A 23,058-nucleotide genomic window follows, 5' to 3' on the forward strand; every position below is an offset into this window, starting at 1 on the left:
AAATTGGGAAACACCCCCGCTTGTGGATTCGCAAGTGGCGCGGCTGGTGGTTTCCTCAGCTCTACCTGTAACTACCGTCACTTCTCTGAAAGAGCTGACTGGATAAGCGCGTGGAGGGTTGCTTAAAGGCTATTTACACCTAGCAGGAGCTGTGCATCGGCCCACTATTGCAGCTACTTGGGCTGCAGAAGCTATTGAAGCGTGTGCTCAGGAGGTGGAAGCGGAGCTGCCTTCCAACTTTTCTGATAATGCTGGACAATGTCTTTCGTATATTGTCACAGCTTCTCATTACATTAAGGAGGCAGCTTCTGACGCCGGTATTCTGGTGGCCAAGGCTTCTACTACGTCCATTTTGGCTCGCCGGATTCTATGGTTACGGTCCTGGTCTGTGGATCTGGATTCTAAGAAAACCCTGGAGGTGCTCCCTCTTAAGGGAGACATTCTTTTTGGAGAGGACCTCAACAAAATAGTGGCTGACTTAGCTTCTGCTAAAACAGCGTGTCTACCTAGTACTGCTCCTTTGGTGCCGAAGGTTAAGAGTACTTCCTTTCGCTCCTTTCGTCCTTCAGGTAAAGCAAAAGGTCAGGCGTACCCGACACAGGCTCGCACTTCCAAAACCACTAAGCCCAAACCTAAACATGCCTGGGCTGCCCGTCAGCCAGCTTCCAAAACTGACAAGCCTGCTGAATAACTGGGCGGGCCTCCCTTTGGGAGATCCCAGGGTGGGAGGCCGACTTCTAGGGTTTACCCAGGAATGGTTGAAGACCACTTCCGACGCCTGGGTACGGGAAGTCGTCACTCGAGGTTACGCCATATCCTTCAAGAATCGTCCCCTCATCAATTTTGCCTGACAGACGTCCCTTCGGATCAGGTGAAGGCAAAAACTCTTCATTCGGTGGTACAGTCCCTCCTGGACACAGGAGTGGTAGTACAGGTGCCTTTTGGCTCAGAGAGTCAAGGGGTACTATTAACCGCTGTTCCTAGTCCCGAAACCGAATGGGTCCTCTCGGCCCATTCTCAACCTCAAGTCCTTGAACAAATCTGTGAGGGTCTCCAAGTTTCGTATGGAAACTCTTCACTCTATTGTTCTGGCCTTGGAGCCCGGGGACTATATGGTCTCCCTGGACATACGGGAAGCTTGCCTGCATATTCCTATTGCAATGTTGCATCAGCAGTACCTGAGGTTTGCTGTGGGCAACCTCAATTATCCATTTCGGGCTTTACCTTTTGGTTTGACCACGGCCCCGCGTCTTCACAAAGGTCATGGCGGTAATGACGGCTGTACTTCGCCGTCAAGGGGTCAGGATCCTCCCGTATCTGGACGACTTGTTGATCCTGGCAAATTCCCCATAAATTCTCCTACGTCATCTGGATCTGACGCTCCAGTTTCTGCAAGCCCACGGGTGGCTCATCAACTGGAAGAAATCTTCCATGGTCCCTGCTAAGAGCATGGTGCACCTGGAGGCGTTGTTGGACACTCACAGCCAGCGGTTGTTCTTGTCTCAGGAGAAAGTGGCTGCAGGACCAACGTTTGAGCAGGGGTCGTCCCTTCTGGATCTCCAACTGGGTCCTTCTGACGACGGATGTCAGTCTGAGAGGTTGGAGAGCGGTGTTGGAGCAGCACTCCCTTCAGGGCCGGTGGACCAGGGAGGAGTCTCTCCTCCCGATAAACATTCTGGAACTGCGGGCAGTGTTCAATGCACTGAACTTGGCCCAGCATTTAGTACAGAACAGACCTGTTAAAGTACAGTCGGACAACACCACCACAGTGGCGTACATAAATCATCAAGGCAGCACTCGAAGCCGCATGGCAATGAGGGAAGTATCAAGGATTCTTCTTCAGTGGGCGGAACGCTATCTACCGGCCATATCGGCAGTGTTCATTCCGGGGGTCCTAAACTGGGAAGCAGACTTCCTCAGTCGTCAGGACATACACGCAGGAGAGTGGAGCCTCCATCCAGAAGTATTTCAACTCCTAGTGGACAAGTGGGGCCTCCCAGATGTGGACCTGATGGCGTCTCGACACAATCACAATGTTCCGGTCTTCGAAGCAAGAACAAGGGATCCTCAAGCAGCGTTCCATGGAATTTTCGGCTGCCCTACGTGTTCCCTCCAGTGTCACTTCTGCCCAGGGTAATAAGGAAGTTCAAGCAAGAAGGAGGACTCCTGCTTCTGATTGCCCCAGCGTGGCCCAGACGGCATTGGTTCTCAGACCTTCAGAGTCTCTCGATAGAAGATCCCCTTCTACTTCCGCAGCGCCCAGATCTCCTCGTTCAGGGCCCACGTGTATATCAGGATTTGGCCTCGTTGGCTTTGACGCCGTGGCTCTTGAAGCTTCGGTCCTGAGGGCCAAAGGTTTTTCTGAGGCGGACATTCAAACTATGTTGAAGGGCCGGAAACCGGCTTCTGCCCGGATTTATCATAGGGTCTGGAATTCTTACTTTGCTTGGTGCGCATCTAACAATCATGACGCTTACAAGTTTAGTACGGAGAAAAAGGGGGGGCGAGACAGACCGCACTAGATCGCTCCCGTCTCTAAAGATGTCCTCCTGAGAGAGGAGGTAGATTTCAGCAGGAGACTCTAATTAAAGATTGTAACCAACTACCATCTTATTCAATAAAGAAAATATCTTTTAGTAAATTTCATCTGTCGGTGGTGCTCCCCAGAGTCAGAAATAACAAAGTGTAGGGAAAGAAAAGAAGACTCTTGTTTGGGGGCACTCTTGGTTATATTACACCCGTGCAGGAGATTAGAATGGTCAATAAAATAAAATATAACCTTTATTAAATGTTTTTTAAATTCTCTCTGAGATTGTGTATGATTAGCAAAAACTGCTGCAGAGAGATCATGCCTACCAATTTAATTAGGTGAAAATTTATTTATTCCCAAAGTGGGTATTTTCTAGGCTATGAGAGCCCACTACTGATATTATCCACACTCTTATTTATATTCGGACCTATATTGGTTTAGGAAAAACTATCCACTCAAAAGTTCCTGAAACGGCACTACTTGTTAAGAACCAAAATTTCATATAAGACGAACACTTAAATTTCGTAGTGCATATGGTACTGGCTATTTTGGGTTTCTTCCTTTCTTAATTAATTACTACTGCTCATCTTTCAGTCTTTTTAATAAAAAAAGTTTAGTACGGCCAAACTTTTGGCCTTTCTGCAACAGGGCCTGGACTTGGGCCTTCGTCTGGCCTCCATCAAGGTTCATATTTCTGCCTTGTCGGTTTGGTTTCAGAGAAAAATTGCGACTCTACCTTATGTTCATACATTCACTCAGGGTGTGTTACGGATTCAACCTCCTTACGTCCTGCCTGTGGCTCCTTGGGATTTGACATGGTTCGGGAGGAATTACAAGGGTCTCCATTTGAGCCTCCTGAATCAGCAGACCTTAAGTGGCTTTCTCTTAAGGTATTGTTTCTACTGGCTATTGCCTCTGCTAGACAGTTGTCAGATTTGGGTGCCTTGTCTTGTAGGTCCCCCTATCTGATTTTCTTTTTCATCCACTAGGGGTCACTGGAGTACTCTTGGGTTATGGACTGGGCGTAGCCGGAAATGGCACATATTTAAATATTTAAATTAGTAACTGGCCATCCCCTCCATAATCCCATAGAGCCTTCAGTATTTTTCTGTGCCTCTAGCGGAAGGTACTGAGGACTGAATGTCCTGCGATTCTTCAAGCAAGATTATTTCAAACAAGATTATTTTTGGTTTTCTACCTGATCCCTTCCCAACTTATCAGAGAAGTTCGGGTTAGGGATCATTGGTGCTGCATTAGCAGCAGATGGTCTGCCGGCGCTCATACAAAGGGCCCCGCCATTGACTAAAATCAGCGCAGCTGATTGCAGCCACGGGCTGCACAAGGACGCAGGACGGCGCTTACAGAAAGATCCCGTCATGGCCTCCGCAGGTGGTGCAGGTACTGAGCGGTAGGCAGCTCTCACTGCCGCCGCTCACTTACTTACTTTTTTTTTTCTGTCTATTGCGGGCGGTCAGCTCACGCTACCGCCCATTATGTGGGGACTGTGTGTATTTATATACTTTAATGGCGTTCCCCTGCTGCCTGCCACTAGTAAAACCTTGATAATTCTACACTTGCACGGGGCGAGCGAACCCCGGCACTGCGCAGGCCGCTCGACGCTTCCTGGGTCACCCGGCGCCGCTGGACGCTTGCAGGGGTAGCTAGCGAGCAGCTCCCGCCATTACCGCCGGAACGCTCGCCGCTTCCCGTCGCGCCAGTGTCCGCGCAATCCGTCCTCCTCCCTACCCTGGTACGGCTCTGATGGGGTGTGCGGCCGAGCTGACCGCGGACAGCTGCTGCCGCGGCCCGCTCTGGCAGCCGCTCACCTATCTCCGACGTGCAGTACTTCACACGGCCGCGGGATGACTTGCACTCCCCGTCTCCCGTCTGCTGAACAACGGGGGGGGAGCAGTGTGGGGGAAATCGGCAGCCATAATAAAGGCTGCACCTGCAAATAAGACTCTTCTGCAGGAGAGAGAGGGGGGGAGGAAGCCCGCAGGGAGGCCCCAATAACTAAGCTGCGTTTAGGCAGTAAAATCATCAGGAATTTTAAGCCTGTGGCCAATATCAGAGTCTGTTACATTTACAATATAACTGTTGTGTATATATATATATATATATATATATGTGTGTGTGTGTATATTTTTATATATATATATATATATATATATATATATATATATATGTGTGTGTGTATATGTGTTTGTGTGTTTACACACTGATAGTATACAGTGTCTGTGTATATACATGTGCATGTATTACTATATATCTCTGTGTTTATATTTATATATATATATATATATATATATGGAACTTGGTGTATCAGCAATCTTGCACTAAGCAAGCACATGGCCGGACACCATTTTAACATTACTTCCTGGTTCTTCCCAGGAAGTTGCTGCCCTACAACACTCGGCCTCTAGAGGAGCCGGGGTGTTGTTAGGAATTTTATTTTCTTGCTTTTGTACAGCACAAGATGAACACGTGTGTTGTAATGTATATTTATACACACTTTATTTACGTGGTACTAAGTCACGGTACTGGTCTATCCTTCTGTACTTGTTTGTCCGTGTACATAAGGAGTAAGGCTAAGACATAGCAGCTTCGCTGCAGAGTCCGTCGGACAAATAAGACTGCACATACGCACTATTGCCGTTCCTCGTTGGGGGAGGCTGGCGTATATACTGACTGTGAACAATTGTTATTATTGTTTTCTAATTTGACAGTTTCAGAGATACCCGTCGCAGTGTGTCCTACAGTATACAGCAGTAGGGGTGTTGTTTAACCTGGTTTGGGCCCGGTTTCGGCTTAACAGGGCAGTGGTTGCATGGCAACACAGTTCACGTTTGCCCTACAAGAAGCACACCTTACGCTTCTCGCTGATCACACTTGTGAATCTGCTCAATATCTAGGGACAGTTTCTGTGGATGTCAGCCAGTTTAGTTCTCGCTTTTCAGTTTCACTAGTGCGGCACAACGTGTTTTTTCGCTACGTGCTTAACAGGACGGTGTCCGTTTCTAAACGAGAATAGAAACATTACCTTACGCTGCCCACATGTTTCGTCCTGTCTTGGACAAATTCCTAAATAAATAGATTCAGGATATAGTTTTTACATCTCGGTCCTTTCGGGGCCGTGCTACAGGAACAGCCACAGACGGGTCAGGTGGTAGTGAACGTGGTTTTCGATAACCTCTAATTGTCTGATTGTCGTCAATATACGGTTAAAGGCTGCCACCTACTTCCAGGCATCTTTAACCAGGGTTTCAGTGGCGTTTACAGCTAAGCCACTGAAAAGCCAGGGCTAGAATGAGTTTCCAGGCCATCGCCGATCGTCAGTTGTGGGCATCCACAGTTGGGGGATCCGCAATTTTTGGGTTCGCAGTTTATCAGACACAGGTTGATTGTTTTCCACCATTGCAATTTGCAAGACGGGTCTGCCTGGGTCAGAAGATAAAATCGCGGTTCTGCACACCGCCATACAAGCTCTAGTAGATTGAGCACTTTGACTGCAGTCAACAACTGAGTCACGGTCATTATTCCAGTTTGGGGTAGTTCCAAAGCTGGCTGAATCTGTCAGTCCGATACTGACCCTTCAGGTCAATCAGGGCGTCACTTATACTACACATTCATGACTACCTGCAGTTGATGACTACAGATTGAAAATCACAGTGATTCTGGATTTCAACAAGAATAGGTACTTAGACGCATCAGGCCTACTTAAGTTGGCAGTAAAAACCATTCTCGCTTTTGAGCGCTACCGTTTTGGCTTCGTATGGCGCCTAGGGTTGTCACAAGTAATGGCTATCGTGATAGCTCATCCCTGGAAGTGATAACAGTTCAGTGTTTTGCAGATCTGCTCATTAAAGCTCCGTCTCAAAACTTCGTCATGCAACGGCCCTTACTAACGTACAAGGGTGTCGTTCAGCACGGTTAGATTGTTAACCTAGAGATATCAAGCCTCATTCCGTAACAACGGACTCATGCATAGGTATAATTCCGTGATTACACGGATTTACCTGCCTGAACATACCGCACAAACTGTTCGTCATCACGTACAGTTCGTACGCAAGCCACGGACAGTCTTGATCCGGTTGGCCTTTTGCCTATTGGTAAGGAGAGTGACGTCTTTCGACGCACTCTACTTCGCAAGGAGTCACTCAGGTAATTTTCACCTGGAAGTTCTTGCACGCTCCTACAAGTTCATCAAATAGTACAGTTGTCTCTAAGGGCCACAGTTTCACTACTCTAGTGGCTCCAAGTACATAATTTTACCGCAGGGACAATGTTCGGCGTCTGGAATTGGATAATTCTAAATATGAACGCGAGTCTCAGAGGTTGGGGACCTGGGGTCCCAAAAATGAATAACTTCACAAATCACGGAGATTTCGGTCAAACGCGCTGCGGCAAGCGGGCCACATGCTCCGTTCTCAGACTGTCCAAGTGCGGTCAGACAACACAACGGCGATCGCATACATCACCGATCAAGGACGGAATCGAAGTCGCATGACCATGCGGCAAGTTGCTCCATGTTCATTCTGGGAGTGAACAGCTGGAAGGCAGCTTATTCCAGGACACTGAGCATTGAATTCTGAAGTGTTCCAGATGTCGGTCCAGCGGTGGAGTTACCCACAGGGGTATCTATTGGCATCTCGCAAAAAAACAAATTAAAAAAAAAAAAAAAAAACATCCAAGTATGTGTCCATCCCAGTATGTGTCCAGTACAAGGGCTCCGAAGGCAGCAGCTGTAGATGCTCTGATGCTCTCACGATCGCGTGGCTGTACAGCATTGTGAATCTGTTACAACGGTTACGCTGCTTCCTCGGGTACTAAAATGGATCATACAAGACTCCATGACAGTCATACTAGTGGCGCCACATTGGCCTCGGAGGCCATGATTCTTGGATCTCCGCGAACTACTCGCAGCCGATCCTTCACCGCTCTCGCCACGTCCGGACCTATCCCACTAGGGTCAGTTCTTTTACCCCGTTTTAGCGCGGCAGCGTTTCACGGGGTGGCTGTTCAAAGCGCTCTCAAGAACGGAGGGCATTCCAGAATCTGGTATACAAACCATGTTAGGAGCTGGGAAGCCAGTACGGCAGCTCATTATCACAAGGTTTAGCGTGCCTCTATAGGTTGGTGTGACGCTCAGAAGTTTCCAACATCATTTTCAAGTTATCCCGTCTTTTAATATTTTTACAGACTGGGTTTGGTGAAGGATTATATTCTACACTCAAGGTGCAGGTCTCTGCATGTCAATTTACCTGCAAAGGTGTTTGGCTCCTTTGCCGATTGTACACACTTTCCTGCACGGTGTCCTCAGACGACCTCCATTTATACCACCTACAGCGCCATGGGACGTGATCTGGTTTTACCACCTACAGCGCCAGGGGACGTGATCTGGTTTTAGGTTTTTTTTATTTACAGTCTTCATTTGTTGAATTCTTACAACAAGTGGATGTTACGTTTATCAGTTGGTAAACACTTTTCTCTTAGCCTTAGCCTCTCAGCAAGGCGTGTTTTTAACATAGGGTGGCTTGCATGTCAAGGCCCCAAATCTGGTGTTTTATGGTCATAGGGCGGAACTTCGCACAAATTCCGTGTTCCAGTCAAAGATCGTATAATGTCACGCATCAACTAATTAATGTAGTTCCTCGGTTATCAATATGTTCGAGAACTTAAGTTAATTTGAATGTGGTACGCGCACTACGCGTTTATGTAACCCAAACAATTGTACGTAGAACAGACACATTGTTCTCTATAATGTAGTGAAGATGGCTTTACAAGCTTCCAAGCAGTCCTTATGTCATACGTCAGGCTTAGCTTCATAATAGGCTACAACGCCTACATCAGGCTCAGACCATTCCAAACGTTCTAGTGAACGTCATAAGCGGGCTTCAACCGCCTACATCAGTGTCAGACCATTCCATACGTTCTTTGGGAACGTCAGGAGCAGCAGGTCGTGGAGTTTCTACGAAACAGCGTAGACGAGCTGCTACATGGTCATCAGTGCATGACCATCAGTGCGCATGTTGGTGCGCTTTTACAGGTTGGCTACGTTTGCGGCATCGGCATTTAGCTTTGGCCGTCTAGTATTACAGGTGCCAAACTGCTCTCCCGCCCAAGGGGGAAACTTTGGTACGTCCCAAGAGTACTCCAGTGACCCTTAGTGGATGAAAAAGAAAATAGGATTTTGGTACTTGCCAGGTAAATCCTTTTCTTTGAATCCATAGGGGGCACTGGACGCCCACCCAGAGCAGTTTACCTGTCTTGTGTTAAGGTCTGTGGATCTTATGGTAACACTTCATCACCAATGCATTCGATGTTATGGTATCAACTGATTGTTATCAGTTCCGTTATGTGTCAACTTTAGGGTTGACCATTATATTATAATGTTATAGGTGCATATAATGTTATATGTAATTCTCTATGGTTCATCCTCTCTATCACTCCTGTTCGGCCCAGTAAAAATACTGAAGGCTCTATGGGATTATGGAGGGGATGGCCAGTTACTAATTTAAATATTTAAATATGTGCCATTTCCGGCTACGCCCAGTCCATAACCCAAGAGTACTCCAGTGCCCCCTATGGATTCAAAGAAAAGGATTTACCTGGTAAGTACCAAAATCCTATTTTTCACCGTGACCGGGCGGTTCTTAGGACACATCCCTGGTACCTACCTAAGGTGGTGTCTTCTTTCCACCTTAATCAGGAAATTGTGGGTACGGCCTTTGGGCCTAATTCTGAGTTCATTGCAGCAGCAAAACCATGTATACTGCAGGAGGGGCAGAGAGAGTTAGATTTGGGTGGGGTGTGTTCAAACTGAAATCTAAATTGCAATGTAAAAATAAGGCAGCCAGTATTTACTCTGCACAGAAACAAAATAACCCACCTAAATCTAACTCTCTTCAAATGTTATATCTGCCCCCCCTGCAGCGCACATGGTTTTGCCCAATTGCTAACAAACTTGCTGCTGCGATTAACTCAGAATTACCCTCTTTGTCTCTCCTGAATTGTCTTCCAGAGAGCGATCTTTGGATGTGGTACGGGCTCTCCGTATCTATGTAAAGAGGACAGCTCCCATTAGGAAGTCTGATTCTCTCTTTGTACTGTCTGGTTTTCACAAACGTGGCTGGCCTACTCACAAGCAGACCCTGGCCAGATGGATTAGAATGGTGACTGCACATGCTTATGTACAGGCTGGTTGTCCAGTTCCTGCTACTATCAAGGCCCATTCTGCTCGGTCTGTTGGACCTTCTTGGGCGGCCCGCCGTGGTGCGACCCTTGAACAATTGTGCAAGGCGGCTATGTGGTCCTCAGTGAACACGTTCATAAGGTTCTATGCCTTCGATACAGCCGCCTCCCAAGATGCTTCCTTTGGACGCCGGGTTCTTGTGCCCGCTACAGTGAGTCTCCTCCCTTGAGGAACTGCTTTAGGACATCCCCTATGTTATTCCCTGTGGAACCCAGTGTACCCCGCTGCAGAAAACAAGATTTATGGTAAGAACTTACTGTTGTTAAATCTTTCTGCGAGGTACACTGGCTTCCACAGGGCACCCACCCTGACGCACTTAGCTTCTATGGGTTTGTATGACATTAGCCGCTGACGCCTTCTTCTGTCGTGAGAATGTGGTGTACATGGCTACTAACGGTTGTCGTCTCTGTTACCTGCTACTGCATTGGACTGTTTAACAAAACTGAGCTCCTGTGCACGGAGGCGGGGTTATAGAGGAGGCGGCGCTATGCATTCTGGGAACAGTCAAAGCTTTTAGCATGTTGGTGCCTCGGATCAAGATCCTACTCTACACCCCGATGTTATTCCCTGTGGAACCCAGTGTACCTCGCAAAAAGAGATTTAAAAACTGTAAATTCTTACCATAAATCTTGTTTTTTAATACAGTATAGGGATTTCATTCCTCAACTAAAGACTAAACGAACGCTAAATTCAGGTAATAAGTAACCCTACCCCTCAAGCTTGATGCCTGGGAATCCTCATTCCTTCAGGAAGGTTATTTGTTCCCTTAATCCAATCTGCATACAAATGATGTTCTGTAGATATAAGAAATATGTCTCTTATGTAGATTATCATGTACAGACTCATGATGTCACTATAAATTCTTATATCAAAGATATTTCCCATTTTCTTTGATTTAAGCAATGAAATTAAATAAAAAAAAAATCTAATTTAAAAATGGTGTATTTTGGTGATGTGTGTTTCAGCCTCCAGACACTTACATGAAGGGACATAAAATTTGTAAGAAAAAAAAGAAAAAAGAAAAAGGCCAGAAACAGAAAAATGAGCATATAAAAGAAACTCTGGTAGAGTTGGCACAAGACACTGATGTTGGTTGTGAAGATGAAGATGGTCCTACAAGCAATGAGCAGCCTGAGAGAGAAGAAAGTGCCCCAGCTCCAAGTGAGAGTGCGGACACTGTGGAACCAACATCTGTAGAGCCAGTTGCACGGGACTGTTGGGAACATTACTGGAATCAGTATGGACAAGGGTTACTATGGCAGGGTTGGGTTGGGAAGAATCCAGAAATATCAAGTGAACAGTGTAACCCTGAGCCATGGAGTTGCCGTGAGACTAAGGACGAGTGGGATAAACATTATAATGAATCATACTGGCACTATTATGAGCAGTATCACTACTGGGTACAACAGGGGTGGTCATTTGCACCCACTGACCCTTCAAATCCAGACACCGTAGTGCAAGATGCACAGCTCACAATCTCTTCATTGCACATACCTCTAACTTCCATACAGGATATCGACAGTCAGTGTGATGACGTAGTAAATGGACTAAAGGAGATAAATCTTGCTATAGAGAAAGCGGAGGGAGACAGTAAACCTTTAAGTGTTATTTATGAGAGTAATCAGTTGCAGAACCTAGAGAGCATTGAAACTCATTGTCCTTGTGATCCTGATCAGAGTGAACCCGGAGATGTGGGGTCTGAGGACAGGGATGCATCATCTGGACGTACTGCGGCAAGCCAGCCAGGTCTGTAAAATTAGCACCTATTGATTTTACTAATAGCTAATTTATTGCCAATACAAAATGGGAAATGGCCTTAGCACTGTTTTTCATTAAAGTAATTTATAAATGGGAAGAAAGCTTTTTGTGATTAACTGCCAAACTTTTTCTTTTCTAATTCCCGCAGTCCTGGCAATTTGAAAGCAGTCGCGTCTAAATTGTATTTTCTGTAATTATTATAATAAGCAATAATATTATTATTGCTAACATTTATTTATATAGCACAAGCAAAGTCCACAGCGCTTTATAATTGGTAACAAACGCTGCAATAAATCAAGACTGGGTATTAGCAAGCAGTCAGAGGTATGCGGGTCCTATTGAAAAGCTGCTTATACTCAGACAGATTGCATGTACAGTAAGTTTCAGAACACCATTATTATCTGTGTATATGTTATATTCTTATGTGTAGGGTTTTCCAGTATCTAGTTGCAGCACTGAAAAAATATATATAAAGAAATAATTGAGGTTTTGGCCATTAGAGCTTCACACCTGCAGCGGGATGTAAAGGCGTCCGAGTTTGCCGAGTACGGAATGCTGTCTGAGCTATGACATTTTTTTTAAAGCGGCAATCATTTACAAGGCAAAACCATGCCCCGCACCTCCGGCAAACTCTGATGCCATTACATAACGCCGATTTTATTTATTTTGTTATTTATTTATTTATTATTTATTTATTAACAGTTTCTTGTATAGCGCAGCAAATTCCGTTGCGCTTTACAATTTGAAATAACAATAACAAACTGGGTGATAACAGTCATAGAGGTAGGAAGGCCCTGCTCGCAAGCTTACAATCTATAGGGAAATAGCACCTTTCCTTGTGTACATATGCCTATCTATTGCATAGAATGAGAAGACATGTGAGGATATGTGTGGACTGTACAGAGTGGATGCAATTTGATAGGAAGGTTTATGAAATTTATGTGGGCGGTTCTGGAATTTGATACGCTTGCCTAAAGAGGTGAGTTTTCAGGGAACGCTTGAAGGTGTGGAGACTAGAGGAGAGTCTTATTGTGCGTGGTAGGGCATTCCACAGATTGGGTGCAGCCTGATGAAAGTCCTGCAATCGTAAGTGGGAGCGAGTAATAAGTGTGGATGAGAGACGCAGGTCTTGTGAAGAGCGAAGATGTCGGGTTGGGAGATATTTCGAGATAAGCGAAGTGATGTACGTTGGTGTAGTTTGGTTAATGGCCTTGTGTGTGAGTAAAAGTATTTTATATTGAATGCGGTAGAGTACAGGTAACCAATGGAGGGACTGACAGAGTGGATCTGCAGACGATGAACATCTAGCGAGGAAGATAAGCCTCGCCGCTGCATTCAGAATGGATTGTAGTGGTGAGAGTCTCGTTTTAGGAAGACCAGTTAGGAGACTATTGCAATAATCAATGCGGGAGATAATGAGAGCGTGGATTAGAGTTTTAGCAGTGTCTTGTGTAAGGTATGGTTGTATTTTGGATATGTTTTTTAGATGCATGTAACATGATCTTGAGACAGATTGAATGTGGGGAACAAAGGACAGATCAGATTCAAGGATGACACCTAGGCAGCGAGCTTGTGGGGTAGGGTAGATAGTCGAGTTTTCAACAGTGATAGAGATATCCGGTTGGTACCTACTATTGGCCGGTGGAAATATAATTAACTCTGTCTTTGAAATATTCAGTTTGAGATGGGGAGATGTCAGCCAGGATGAAATGGCAGAAAGGCATTCAGTGACACGGTCCAGTACAGATAGGGACAAGTCGGGGGAGGATAGGTAGATTTGAGTATCATCTGCGTACAGATGATACTGAAAACCAAAAGAGCTGATTAGTTTACCAAGAGATGAGGTATAGATAGAGAAAAGCAGAGGACCCAAGACTGAGCCTTGCGGTACTCCAACTGAAAGAGGTAGCGAAGAGGAAGTAGATGCAGAGAAGCGAACACCGAAGGAGCGATTAGATAGGTACGATAGGAACCAAGAAAGGGCTGTGTCTTTAAGACCTAGGGATTGTAGTGTCTGTATGAGAAGAGAGTGGTCTACAGTGTCAAATGCAGCAGATAGGTCTAGAAGAATAAGTAGTGAGTAGTGGCCTTTAGACTTCGTAGTGACCAAATCATTAACCACTTTAGTCAGTGCTGTCTCTGTGGAATGTTGGGAACGGAAGCCTGACTGAAGTGGGTCCAACAAAGTGTATGAGTTAAGAAAGTGTGTGAGTCGAGTGTAGGCAAGTCTCTCAAGTAGCTTAGAGAGACAAGGGAGCTGAGAGATAGGGCGGTAGTTTGAGAGAGCATTAGGGTCAGAATTTTGTTTTTTTTAAATGGGAGTAATCACTGCATGCTTGAAGAGTGAAGGAAAAATACCAGTAGAGAGAGAGAGATTACAGATGTTAGTTAAGGTAGGGATGAGCACCAGAGACAGAGCTTTACTTATTTGTGAGGGTAAAGGATCAAGAGGAGAAGAGAAGCAGGATGAGAAGAGTGATGATACTTCATCTTCATTTGTGGGATCAAATGAAGAAAGAGTGCCAGAGAGTTCAGGTAAAGAACGGAGCAGGTCACTGGCTGCCGAAGAGCATACCATTTCATCTCTGATCTTATCATTTATTTATTTAAACTTACTTTATTTTTGTCTATTGCGCTCAATTTTACAGTTCATGTTAAACCGCATAGTTTACATTTCCAATGTCTCAGTACATATAGGGGGTAATTCAGAGTTGATTGCAGCAGCAAGTTTGTTAGCAATTGGGCAAAACCATGTGCACTGCAGGGTGGGGACAGATATAACATGTGCAGAGAGAGTTAGATTTGGGTGTGGTGTGTTCAAACTGAAATCTAAATTGCAGTGTAAAAATAAAGCAGCCAGTATTTACCCTGCACAGAAACAATATAACCCACCCAAATCTAACTCTCTCTGCACATGTTATATCTGCACCCCCCCCCCCCCCCTGCAGTGCACATGGTTCAACTCAGAATTAGGCCCCTAGTGTACAGTAACAGCGGTGTTATTTAGGATCCCATTACTAGTTAATCTCGTTACTGAAGCGATCAATAATCTATTACTATGTTGGCTAAATTAGCACTGCTTTTCGACTTTGTGTGTGAGTGACCGTATGCATGTAATAGGGTGCAGCTCCTCTATGTGGAATATTGGCAAGTCACATGTCAATTCCTTGGCAGATCTGCTGATCAATATCTGTACTTCCATATCTGCTAACAAAAGTGTAAAATAGAATTTTCTCTCACGTCCTAGTGGATGCTGGGAACTTCCTACGAAGCAATTCCATTTGGCAGGTTCCATGCAAGGATCTTTCAGTGGGATCTGTTGGACAAGTGGTCCGGATCGCATCTTCAGATGCATCGGCTGATAACCCTGTCTCCAAGGACCAGGGTGTCTCTGCTGTGGTGGCTGCAGAGTGCTCATCTTCTCGAGGGACGCAGGTTCGGCATACAGGACTGGGTCCTGGTGACCACGGATGCAAGCCTCCAAGGATGGGGGGCAGTCACTCAGGGAAGAAACTTCCAAGGACAGTGGTCAAGTCTGGAGACTTCTCTACACATAAATATATTGGAACTAAGGGCCATCTACAACGCCCTGAGTCAAGCAGAGCCCCTGCTTCAAAACCAATCAGTACTGATTCAGTCAGACAACATCACGGCGGTCGCCCATGTAAACCGCCAGGGCGGCACAAGAAGCAGGATGGCAATGGCAGAAGCCACAAGGATTCTTCGATGGGCGGAGAATCACGTGCTAGCACTGTCAGCAGTGTTCATTCCGGGAGTGGACAACTGGGAAGCAGACTTCCTCAGCAGGCACGACCTCCACCCGGGAGAGTGGGGACTTCATCAAGAAGTCTTCACACAGATTGTAAATCGTTGGGAACTGCCACAGGTGGACATGATGGCGTCCCGCCTCAACAAAAAGCTAAAAAAATATTGCGCCAGGTCACGGGACCCTCAGGCGATAGCTGTGGACGCACTAGTGACACCGTGGGTGTACCGGTCGGTTTATGTGTTCCCTCCTCTTCCTCTCATACCCAAGGTACTGAGGATAGTAAGAAAGAGAGGAGTAAGAACTATACTCATCGTTCCGGATTGGCCAAGAAGAACTTGGTACCCAGAACTACAAGAAATGATCTCAGAGGACCCATGGCCTCTGCCTCTCAGACAGGACCTGTTACAGCAGGGGCCCTGTCTGTTCCAAGACTTACCACGGCTGCGTTTGACGGCATGGCGGTTGAACGCCGGATCCTAACGGAAAAGGGCATTCCGGACGAAGTGATTCCTACGCTGATAAAAGCTAGGAAGGATGTGACAGCAAAGCATTATCACCGCATATGGCGGAAATATGTTGCTTGGTGTGAGGCCAGGAAGGCCCCAACAGAGGAATTCCAGCTGGGTCGATTTCTGCACTTCCTACAGTCAGGGGTAACTATGGGCCTAAAATTGGGGTCCATAAAGGTCCAGATTTCGGCCCTATCTATTTTCTTTCAAAAAGAACTGGCTTCACTGCCTGAAGTTCAGACGTTTGTTAAGGGAGTGCTGCATATTCAGCCCCCTTTTGTGCCTCCAGTGGCACCTTGGGATCTTAACGTTGTGTTGGATTTCCTGAAATCACACTGGTTTGAGCCACTTAAGACCGTGGAGCTAAAGTATCTCACATGGAAGGTGGTCATGCTGTTGGCCTTAGCTTCAGCTAGGCGTGTGTCAGAATTGGCGGCTTTGTCATGTAAAAGCCCATATCTGATCTTTCATATGGACAGGGCAGAGTTGAGGACTCGTCCCCAATTTCTCCCTAAGGTGGTATCAGCGTTTCATTTGAACCAGCCTATTGTGGTGCCTGCGGCTACTTGGGACTTGGAGGACTCCAGGTTACTTGATGTAGTCAGGGCTTTGAAAATCTATGTAGCCAGGACGGCTGGAGTCAGGAAAACTGACTCGCTGTTTATCCTGCATGCACCCAACAAACTGGGTGCTCCGGCTTCAAAGCAAACTATTGCGCGCTGGATCTGTAACACGATTCAGCAAGCTCATTCTGCGGCAGGGTTACCGCATCCTAAATCAGTAAAAGCCCATTCCACAAGGAAGGTGGGCTCTTCTTGGGCGGCTGCCCGAGGGGTCTCGGCTTTACAGCTTTGCCGAGCTGCTACTTGGTCGGGTTCAAACACATTTTCTAAGTTCTACAAGTTTGATACCCTGGCTGAGGAGGACCTTGCCTTTGCTCATTCAGTGCTGCAGAGTCATCCGCACTCTCCCGCCCGTTTGGGAGCTTTGGTATAATCCCCATGGTCCTTACGGAGTTCCCAGCATCCACTGGGACGTCAGAGAAAATAAGAATTTACTCACCGGTAATTCTATTTCTCGTAGTCCGTAGTGGATGCTGGGCGCCCGTCCCAAGTGCGGACTCTCTGCAATACATGTATATAGTTATTGCTTAACTAAAGGGTTATTGTTATGAGCCATCTGTTACTGAGGCTCAGTTGTTGTTCATACTGTTAACTGGGTATGGTTATCACAAGTTGTACAGTGTGATTGGTGTGGCTGGTATGAGTCTTACCCTGGATTCCAAATCCTTTCCTTGTTGTGTCAGCTCTTCCGGGCACAGTTTCCTTAACTGAGGTCTGGAGGAGGGGCATAGAGGGAGGAGCCAGTGCACACCAGATAGTACCTAATCTTTCTTTTAGAGTGCCCTGTCTCCTGCGGAGCCCGTCTATTCCCCATGGTCCTTACGGAGTTCCCAGCATCCACTACGGACTACGAGAAATAGAATTACCGGTGAGTAAATTCTTATTTTTTTTTTCCTTATTTTTATAAATATGTGGCATTTCATCCTCTATATTGTATAATGCTTGATGGAGTGTTTATAAAGCTTGTAGTTAACTTTTACTGGCTAACGCAATATATTTCATTTTATCATGCAAACTGAGAGAGCCAAACTACAGATATGTCTTCATACATTTTTGCTGCGGTCACACCCCTCTTGGCGTGTCGGGTTACGTGAGAATCTTCTAGCATTGTGTGTCTGTTTTTGTCTGAAAAGTAGGCTTAGTTGCTATGCTTTGTAACTAGGACACACGAGGAGACTGTGCTGATTAATTTGATATATTATACCTGTATATCTGTGTGCGACCGAGTCTCTAAATCTGTATTGAAGTGCTGTAATGTAGCAGCCACAGCTTTTTTCTAATACAAGTTCTGTTCTGCTCCGTTTAGAGACTCCTTCGCAAACAGAAATACAAGTGTCTTATATCAAATTAATCAGCATAGTCTGCGTGAGCGCCCTAGTCGCATTTTGTTAGGACTAAGACGTATTTTCGGCCAAAAAAGCTGCCCGACGTTAGCAGAGTTGCACAGGATTTGGCGGCACACTCACGCCGGGTATGTCACGCTGCATGGTGTATTGAGGCTGGATGTATGAGGACACATCCGTATTGGTCTTTAGCTTTTAACTGGTTTTGCCTGCAGGATTTCAGATATTAATAATATTAAATGCAATTATTTAAAAACTACCATGGCAGGACTTTCACATGTCGGGAAAAAAAACAGTCCATGTACTGCAAAAACCGAAAACATCATTTTTCCACAAGAGCTGACATCTAGCTCTTCTTCTCTGTTATCAGTGGTGTCATATTCTGGAAACCCATCCATTAGTGGTGTTACTCATAAAGATATGTGGCTGTCGGTTTTACACCAAATTGGCCACATATCAAAACATGAGTGAACATGCCAAGCAATCTGGACCAGTCAAGAAAATCTGTACATGTCCTTCTCATTGCTCACCCATCTGTTTAATAGGCGCCCGGGCCAAGTGGCTATTTCTGCCTCAGTATGTGCAGCTGTACTGTCTGCAAGACTAATGTAACTACCAATGTTTTCTCTGTAGTGTTGGCCCCATCTCCGAAATATCCAGTTGTGCTAAGCTCCCAAACCTGTACATAGAAACTGTATTTCTGTGTAGTACTAGTAGAGCTGTTATATAAGGCAAATTGTATGTTTGTGCTGTAAGTATTGATAGTGAATCTACAGCCTATTGGGTGTATTCAATTGGTGTCGGATCCTCTCCGACGGAGAGGATCCAACACTGCACTATTCAGTTTGCAGGCGTTTTCGACAGTGTTGATAAATGCCTGCAAATTCGACAAAATACGTGGATCCGCGTCTAATCCACCGATCCACGTGTTTTCTGACAAGTTGGAATTTCCGACTTGTCGGAGAAATGACACTTAAATAGGTCGAATCCAGTTCGACCTAAAAAAGTCGGAAACTGCAGTTTTTCCGACAATTCGGGCATTCCGACAGTAATTGAATAGACACCTATGTATTACTAAAGTGTAGAGAATATACTTGTGCAATATTGTCACTTCTCTTCTTATTTCTTTTAAAGTGCCACAGCTATGCTCAAGGCAAACCTTACAAAGTGGCCAAAGTACAAGCACCAATAAGGATGGTGATGATGAGGATGAACCCCCAGAGTGCAAACAAGTAAAAATCAAGAGGAGGTAAGATCAGACATGTGTGTACATGGACCTCTTTGGCCCTCATTACACAGCAGTGGGCTGGTTTAATTTGGGCAAATGCATGTTGGCACATTGGAGAGTAATCCTCTTATTTTACCATGTAGACAGAGCTGCAGGATTCATCCAGTTATGACCAACTTAATGGTAGCTGTGTATTGTCTATTGTTTGGGCTCTCTGTGTGTTAATATTTAATTACATGGAGTCTCTGGGCACCCTTAGAGGTCTACTATCAGACCAGCAGAGCCATATTAGGGTGATACGAATGCTGCATTGTAATGTATGGGCACTATGGCTCCTCCAGGCACTCCTACCTTCAAGCTATATGAAGATAGGAACATTAGGGTCTACGTGCTAATGCAGTAATGGGGTGTTTCATTCTGTATATAGGGGGTAATTCCAAGTTGATCGCAGCAGGAATTTTGTTAGCAGTTGGGCAAAACCATGTGCACTGCAGGGGAGGCAGATATAACATGTGCAGAGAGAGTTAGATTTGGGTGGGGTGTGTTCAATCTGCAATCTAATTTGCAGTGTAAAAATAAAGCAGCCAGTATTTACCCTGCACAAAAATAAAATAACCCACCCAAATCTAACTCTTTCTGCACATGTTATATCGCCCCCCCCCCCTGCACTGCGCATGGTTTTGCCCAACTGCTAACAAAATTCCTGCTGCGATCAACTTGGAATTACCCCCATAGACAGCTGTCTTTGCAGAATAACTTCAGTGCTTCTGATCAGCATACAGTTTAAGTTGATGACACTTTCTAAGAAAGACACTTGCTCCAGTATTATGCGAAGGAGACTTTGCGTTGCGACACCTGTCGTGGTTGTACACGAGTAAGCCCCCAGCTCCCGCCTTGTACTGAAATTTGCTTGCAAGAATAAGTTAAACTACTGTAGTCTCTTCCATTCCTGCTGTCTTCGTTGCAGCTTTTTTGTTACTTATTCCATAGCCAGCAGCAGAGCACAGTCACTGAGCCCAGACAGATGGATTGTAGTGTAAATACTAATCCAGAAGATTTCTTGTACAATACATGTTTCACTGACCCAGTGGATAGAGGGCCTGATTCAGCATGGAACGCTGCTGCGGCAGTATTTGCATGCTGATGCCCTGTTAAGTGCGCATCTCGCATCTGCAAACGCCTCTGCCTGATTGACAGGCAGGGTCATACGCGGGGCGGGATGGGGTGTCACGGCAGTGTTTAAGGGGGGTTGCAGGGGCGTTCTCCAGACAACGCAGGCGTGTTCGGACCGTGGGCGAGGTGCGGCAGCTGCGTGACGTCACACACAGCCGCTGGCGTGGCGTCACGCAGCAAACATGGCGGGTAGCCGTCTGCCTTCGCAGCTAGGCTGTGTAGCCAGAGGGCTACCCTAAACATGCGAAAGCATTGTTGCATCGATCTAGCACGCGGGGCGGACTTGCTCTGTGCTGGGAGTCCCCCTTCATGTTAGTGTAATGGATTGTAGATGTGAGAATTTTCCAGTGTGTGCCGTACCCATAGACAGTAATTTGCAGTCAGAAGCTTTACATGTTTTTCTATTTTTAAAGCCACGAAATGGACGCAGAAGAGAACCCATGTGAGGTGCTTGCTGAAGTCTCCACTGTCTTGGGACTTAAACATGGCACAGGACAGAAGTAAGGAAATGTTTAACACCTGTGTGGTTCATATAACAATACAAATCACAGTCCTAAGTGTGAGATGTCAAGAATATAACATACGTTAGTTTGATATAGAGTATAAGCTATAGTCTGCAGCATACAGAGTGCAGTGTATATTATAGGCTACGTCAGACATATACAGGCCCAATGATCACAGTACGCTGTTGTATTAGGGCCGGGCTGTCTGAGCTAAATTTTCCATTTTCTTTTTGTGAAGATTTGTTTGGCTGCTTGCTAACCCTGCAGCTAATCATGATATCATTGACATATATGTTTATTACTGTCTTGGCCTGTGCTCCCTCTATAGGTATGGTGGAATCTCTCATTTCAGACATCGGACGCTGCGTTACTTGGACAAAGGCGTTAAACAGAGCTCTCTCTCCCTCGACATGCACAGGCCGGTAAAAGTTAAGAACCGGCACATCTTTTTCTCAGAGGAGTTGGACATCAAACCCAAAAAAAGTAAAACGTTAAACAAGGTACAAATTTATTCCAATCCATTAGGTTTCTGGTTTATTATTAATATTATTGTTATTATTATTGTGTGTGGACGACACCAATCGATTTCGTACAGGGAAAAAGATAAATTGCCATTAAAGTAAACAAAATATGCTGCTAAACTGATTGCTGAAAATATGTTTTTGAAGTGAAACCATCTAAACTATGCACCACTGCAATATCTGTAAAGCTTTTTTCCAAGTATTGTATTAATAATGCCTCCAGCCTTGGGGTCAGAAACCGGAGAACAAATTGTATCTGCTGAGATTATGCAGTGTTTAGTGTTTTTGTCAGTATGGTGGAAAATAGAGTACGCGGAGATCACCTCACAAAGGCTCCTCTGACAAATCCTCTGTGGTGACAGCAGCTCAAGTCACCCTGTCCGGTAGTCTGCAGCACTAAGGGAAAATGCAGCCGTCGTCAGACCCTGATAGGCAGCCATAAAACACCAGACTGTGATGTATCAGCAAGTTGTAGCTCTGATATACTGTAAATAGCCGTTTTATTCACATGTATTAGTATTCAAGCCATAGCTGATACCTTTAGTGAAGCTGCCACACTGCATGTAAATACGAAGCTCAGCTGGTATCTCTAGAGACCATCCCGTAAAATCAATAAGTTGTGGAGCTGATCCTTCTTATGTTCCGGGCTGTAATTAGCCAGCAAGGTGCAACAAGAACAAATTCCTGATCTTTAAGCACTGCTGAGCTGTAAGTAACACCAACTGACCTGGGGCCTGATTCAGTCAGTAACTAAACAAATGTAAAAAAAAAAAAAAAAAAAAAAAAAAGAAAATCGTTAAAGAACTACCTTCCCTACAAATAAGGCAACCGTTATATGTATTGAGAACCTGTGGATTGAATACTTCATATAACGCAGAGCTGCAAGGAACAGTTTAAAGAAATAAGAATTCTCCTGTCATCACTTATTCAATGACTATTTAATATTACAAGTATATTGTGTCACCCATCACTTACCACCAGCTATTTCTTTATAGTTTTGTTTTATTTATAATGTATTCTATAATGCCACCTTCATTTTACATTTGGGGTATAACAAAGGAGACTGCATAGCTATTATTTAGTTTTGGTTTTCTTGTGTTTTTTTTGTTAGGTACAAAAGTTTTTGAATGGTGTTAAGGGATCAGCTGACGATGCCATGGATGGAAAGGAACTGCTGCCAGAAGTTGAGGATTCCTTCAGCAGCTCCGGTTCTGAAGGACAAGACTGTCCCGATGTTAAAGACCAGTGTCATCATGATATAAATGGGCTATCTGAATTAAAAGACCAAGATCATATTGAAGCACAATCTGACCTGCCAGACGGCACCAGTAAAACCAAAGTGACAAACGATATTGTGCCCTCTAACGCCATCTGGTGTTCAGTAGATGCAATCACCACAGAACAACCACCATGGCATAACACCAAGTTCTCATCAAGACGACTTGTCTCTCTAGAAATTCCAGACTATCTACAGGATGAAGCAGAAGAGAATAAAAACAGTTAGTATTTTTTTATAATGCTTTTTCACAACAAAATAACATTTCTCCATTATTAGTATATTTCTGTCACTCTTGTAGGTGATTCAGATACAGGCGAATGATTTTGCCCAGCCAAATCAGCGCTGCAGCAGCCACGCTTTACAGCAGCCCGATCTCGCACAAATGTTTTAGCTACCTCATAGGGTAGCGAACGCTTTGAAGCCTATTTTGGGATTCAGCCGGCGTGGGGTTGAAGAGTGAGAGACGCGGTGCGGTTGCTGGCATGTAAACGCTGTGGCAATGGCAAATCACACCTTTCACCTGAAACTGAATTCCTCCCTTAAGTTGTTATAGCTTCTGCTTGGGGAGGA

The 23,058-nt window shown here is 45.3% G+C and overlaps 1 protein-coding gene across 7 annotated transcripts in view; it reads left to right on the forward strand.

Moving 5' to 3' along the window:
* The window catches only part of TGS1 (trimethylguanosine synthase 1), a 258,536-nt gene that overhangs the window by 108,479 nt on the left and 126,999 nt on the right, over window positions 1-23,058 (forward strand). For all 7 annotated transcript variants that reach the window (XM_063923733.1, XM_063923734.1, XM_063923732.1 and 4 more), the window contains 5 exons: window positions 10,748-11,528; window positions 18,919-19,033; window positions 20,599-20,685; window positions 21,017-21,188; window positions 22,321-22,708. In XM_063923733.1, coding sequence (XP_063779803.1) covers window positions 10,748-11,528; window positions 18,919-19,033; window positions 20,599-20,685; window positions 21,017-21,188; window positions 22,321-22,708 — 1,543 coding nt within the window. The remainder of the gene's footprint in view (window positions 1-10,747; window positions 11,529-18,918; window positions 19,034-20,598; window positions 20,686-21,016; window positions 21,189-22,320; window positions 22,709-23,058) is intronic.

This window comes from Pseudophryne corroboree, chromosome 5 (assembly GCF_028390025.1).
Source record: "Pseudophryne corroboree isolate aPseCor3 chromosome 5, aPseCor3.hap2, whole genome shotgun sequence".
NCBI lineage: Eukaryota > Metazoa > Chordata > Amphibia > Anura > Myobatrachidae > Pseudophryne > Pseudophryne corroboree.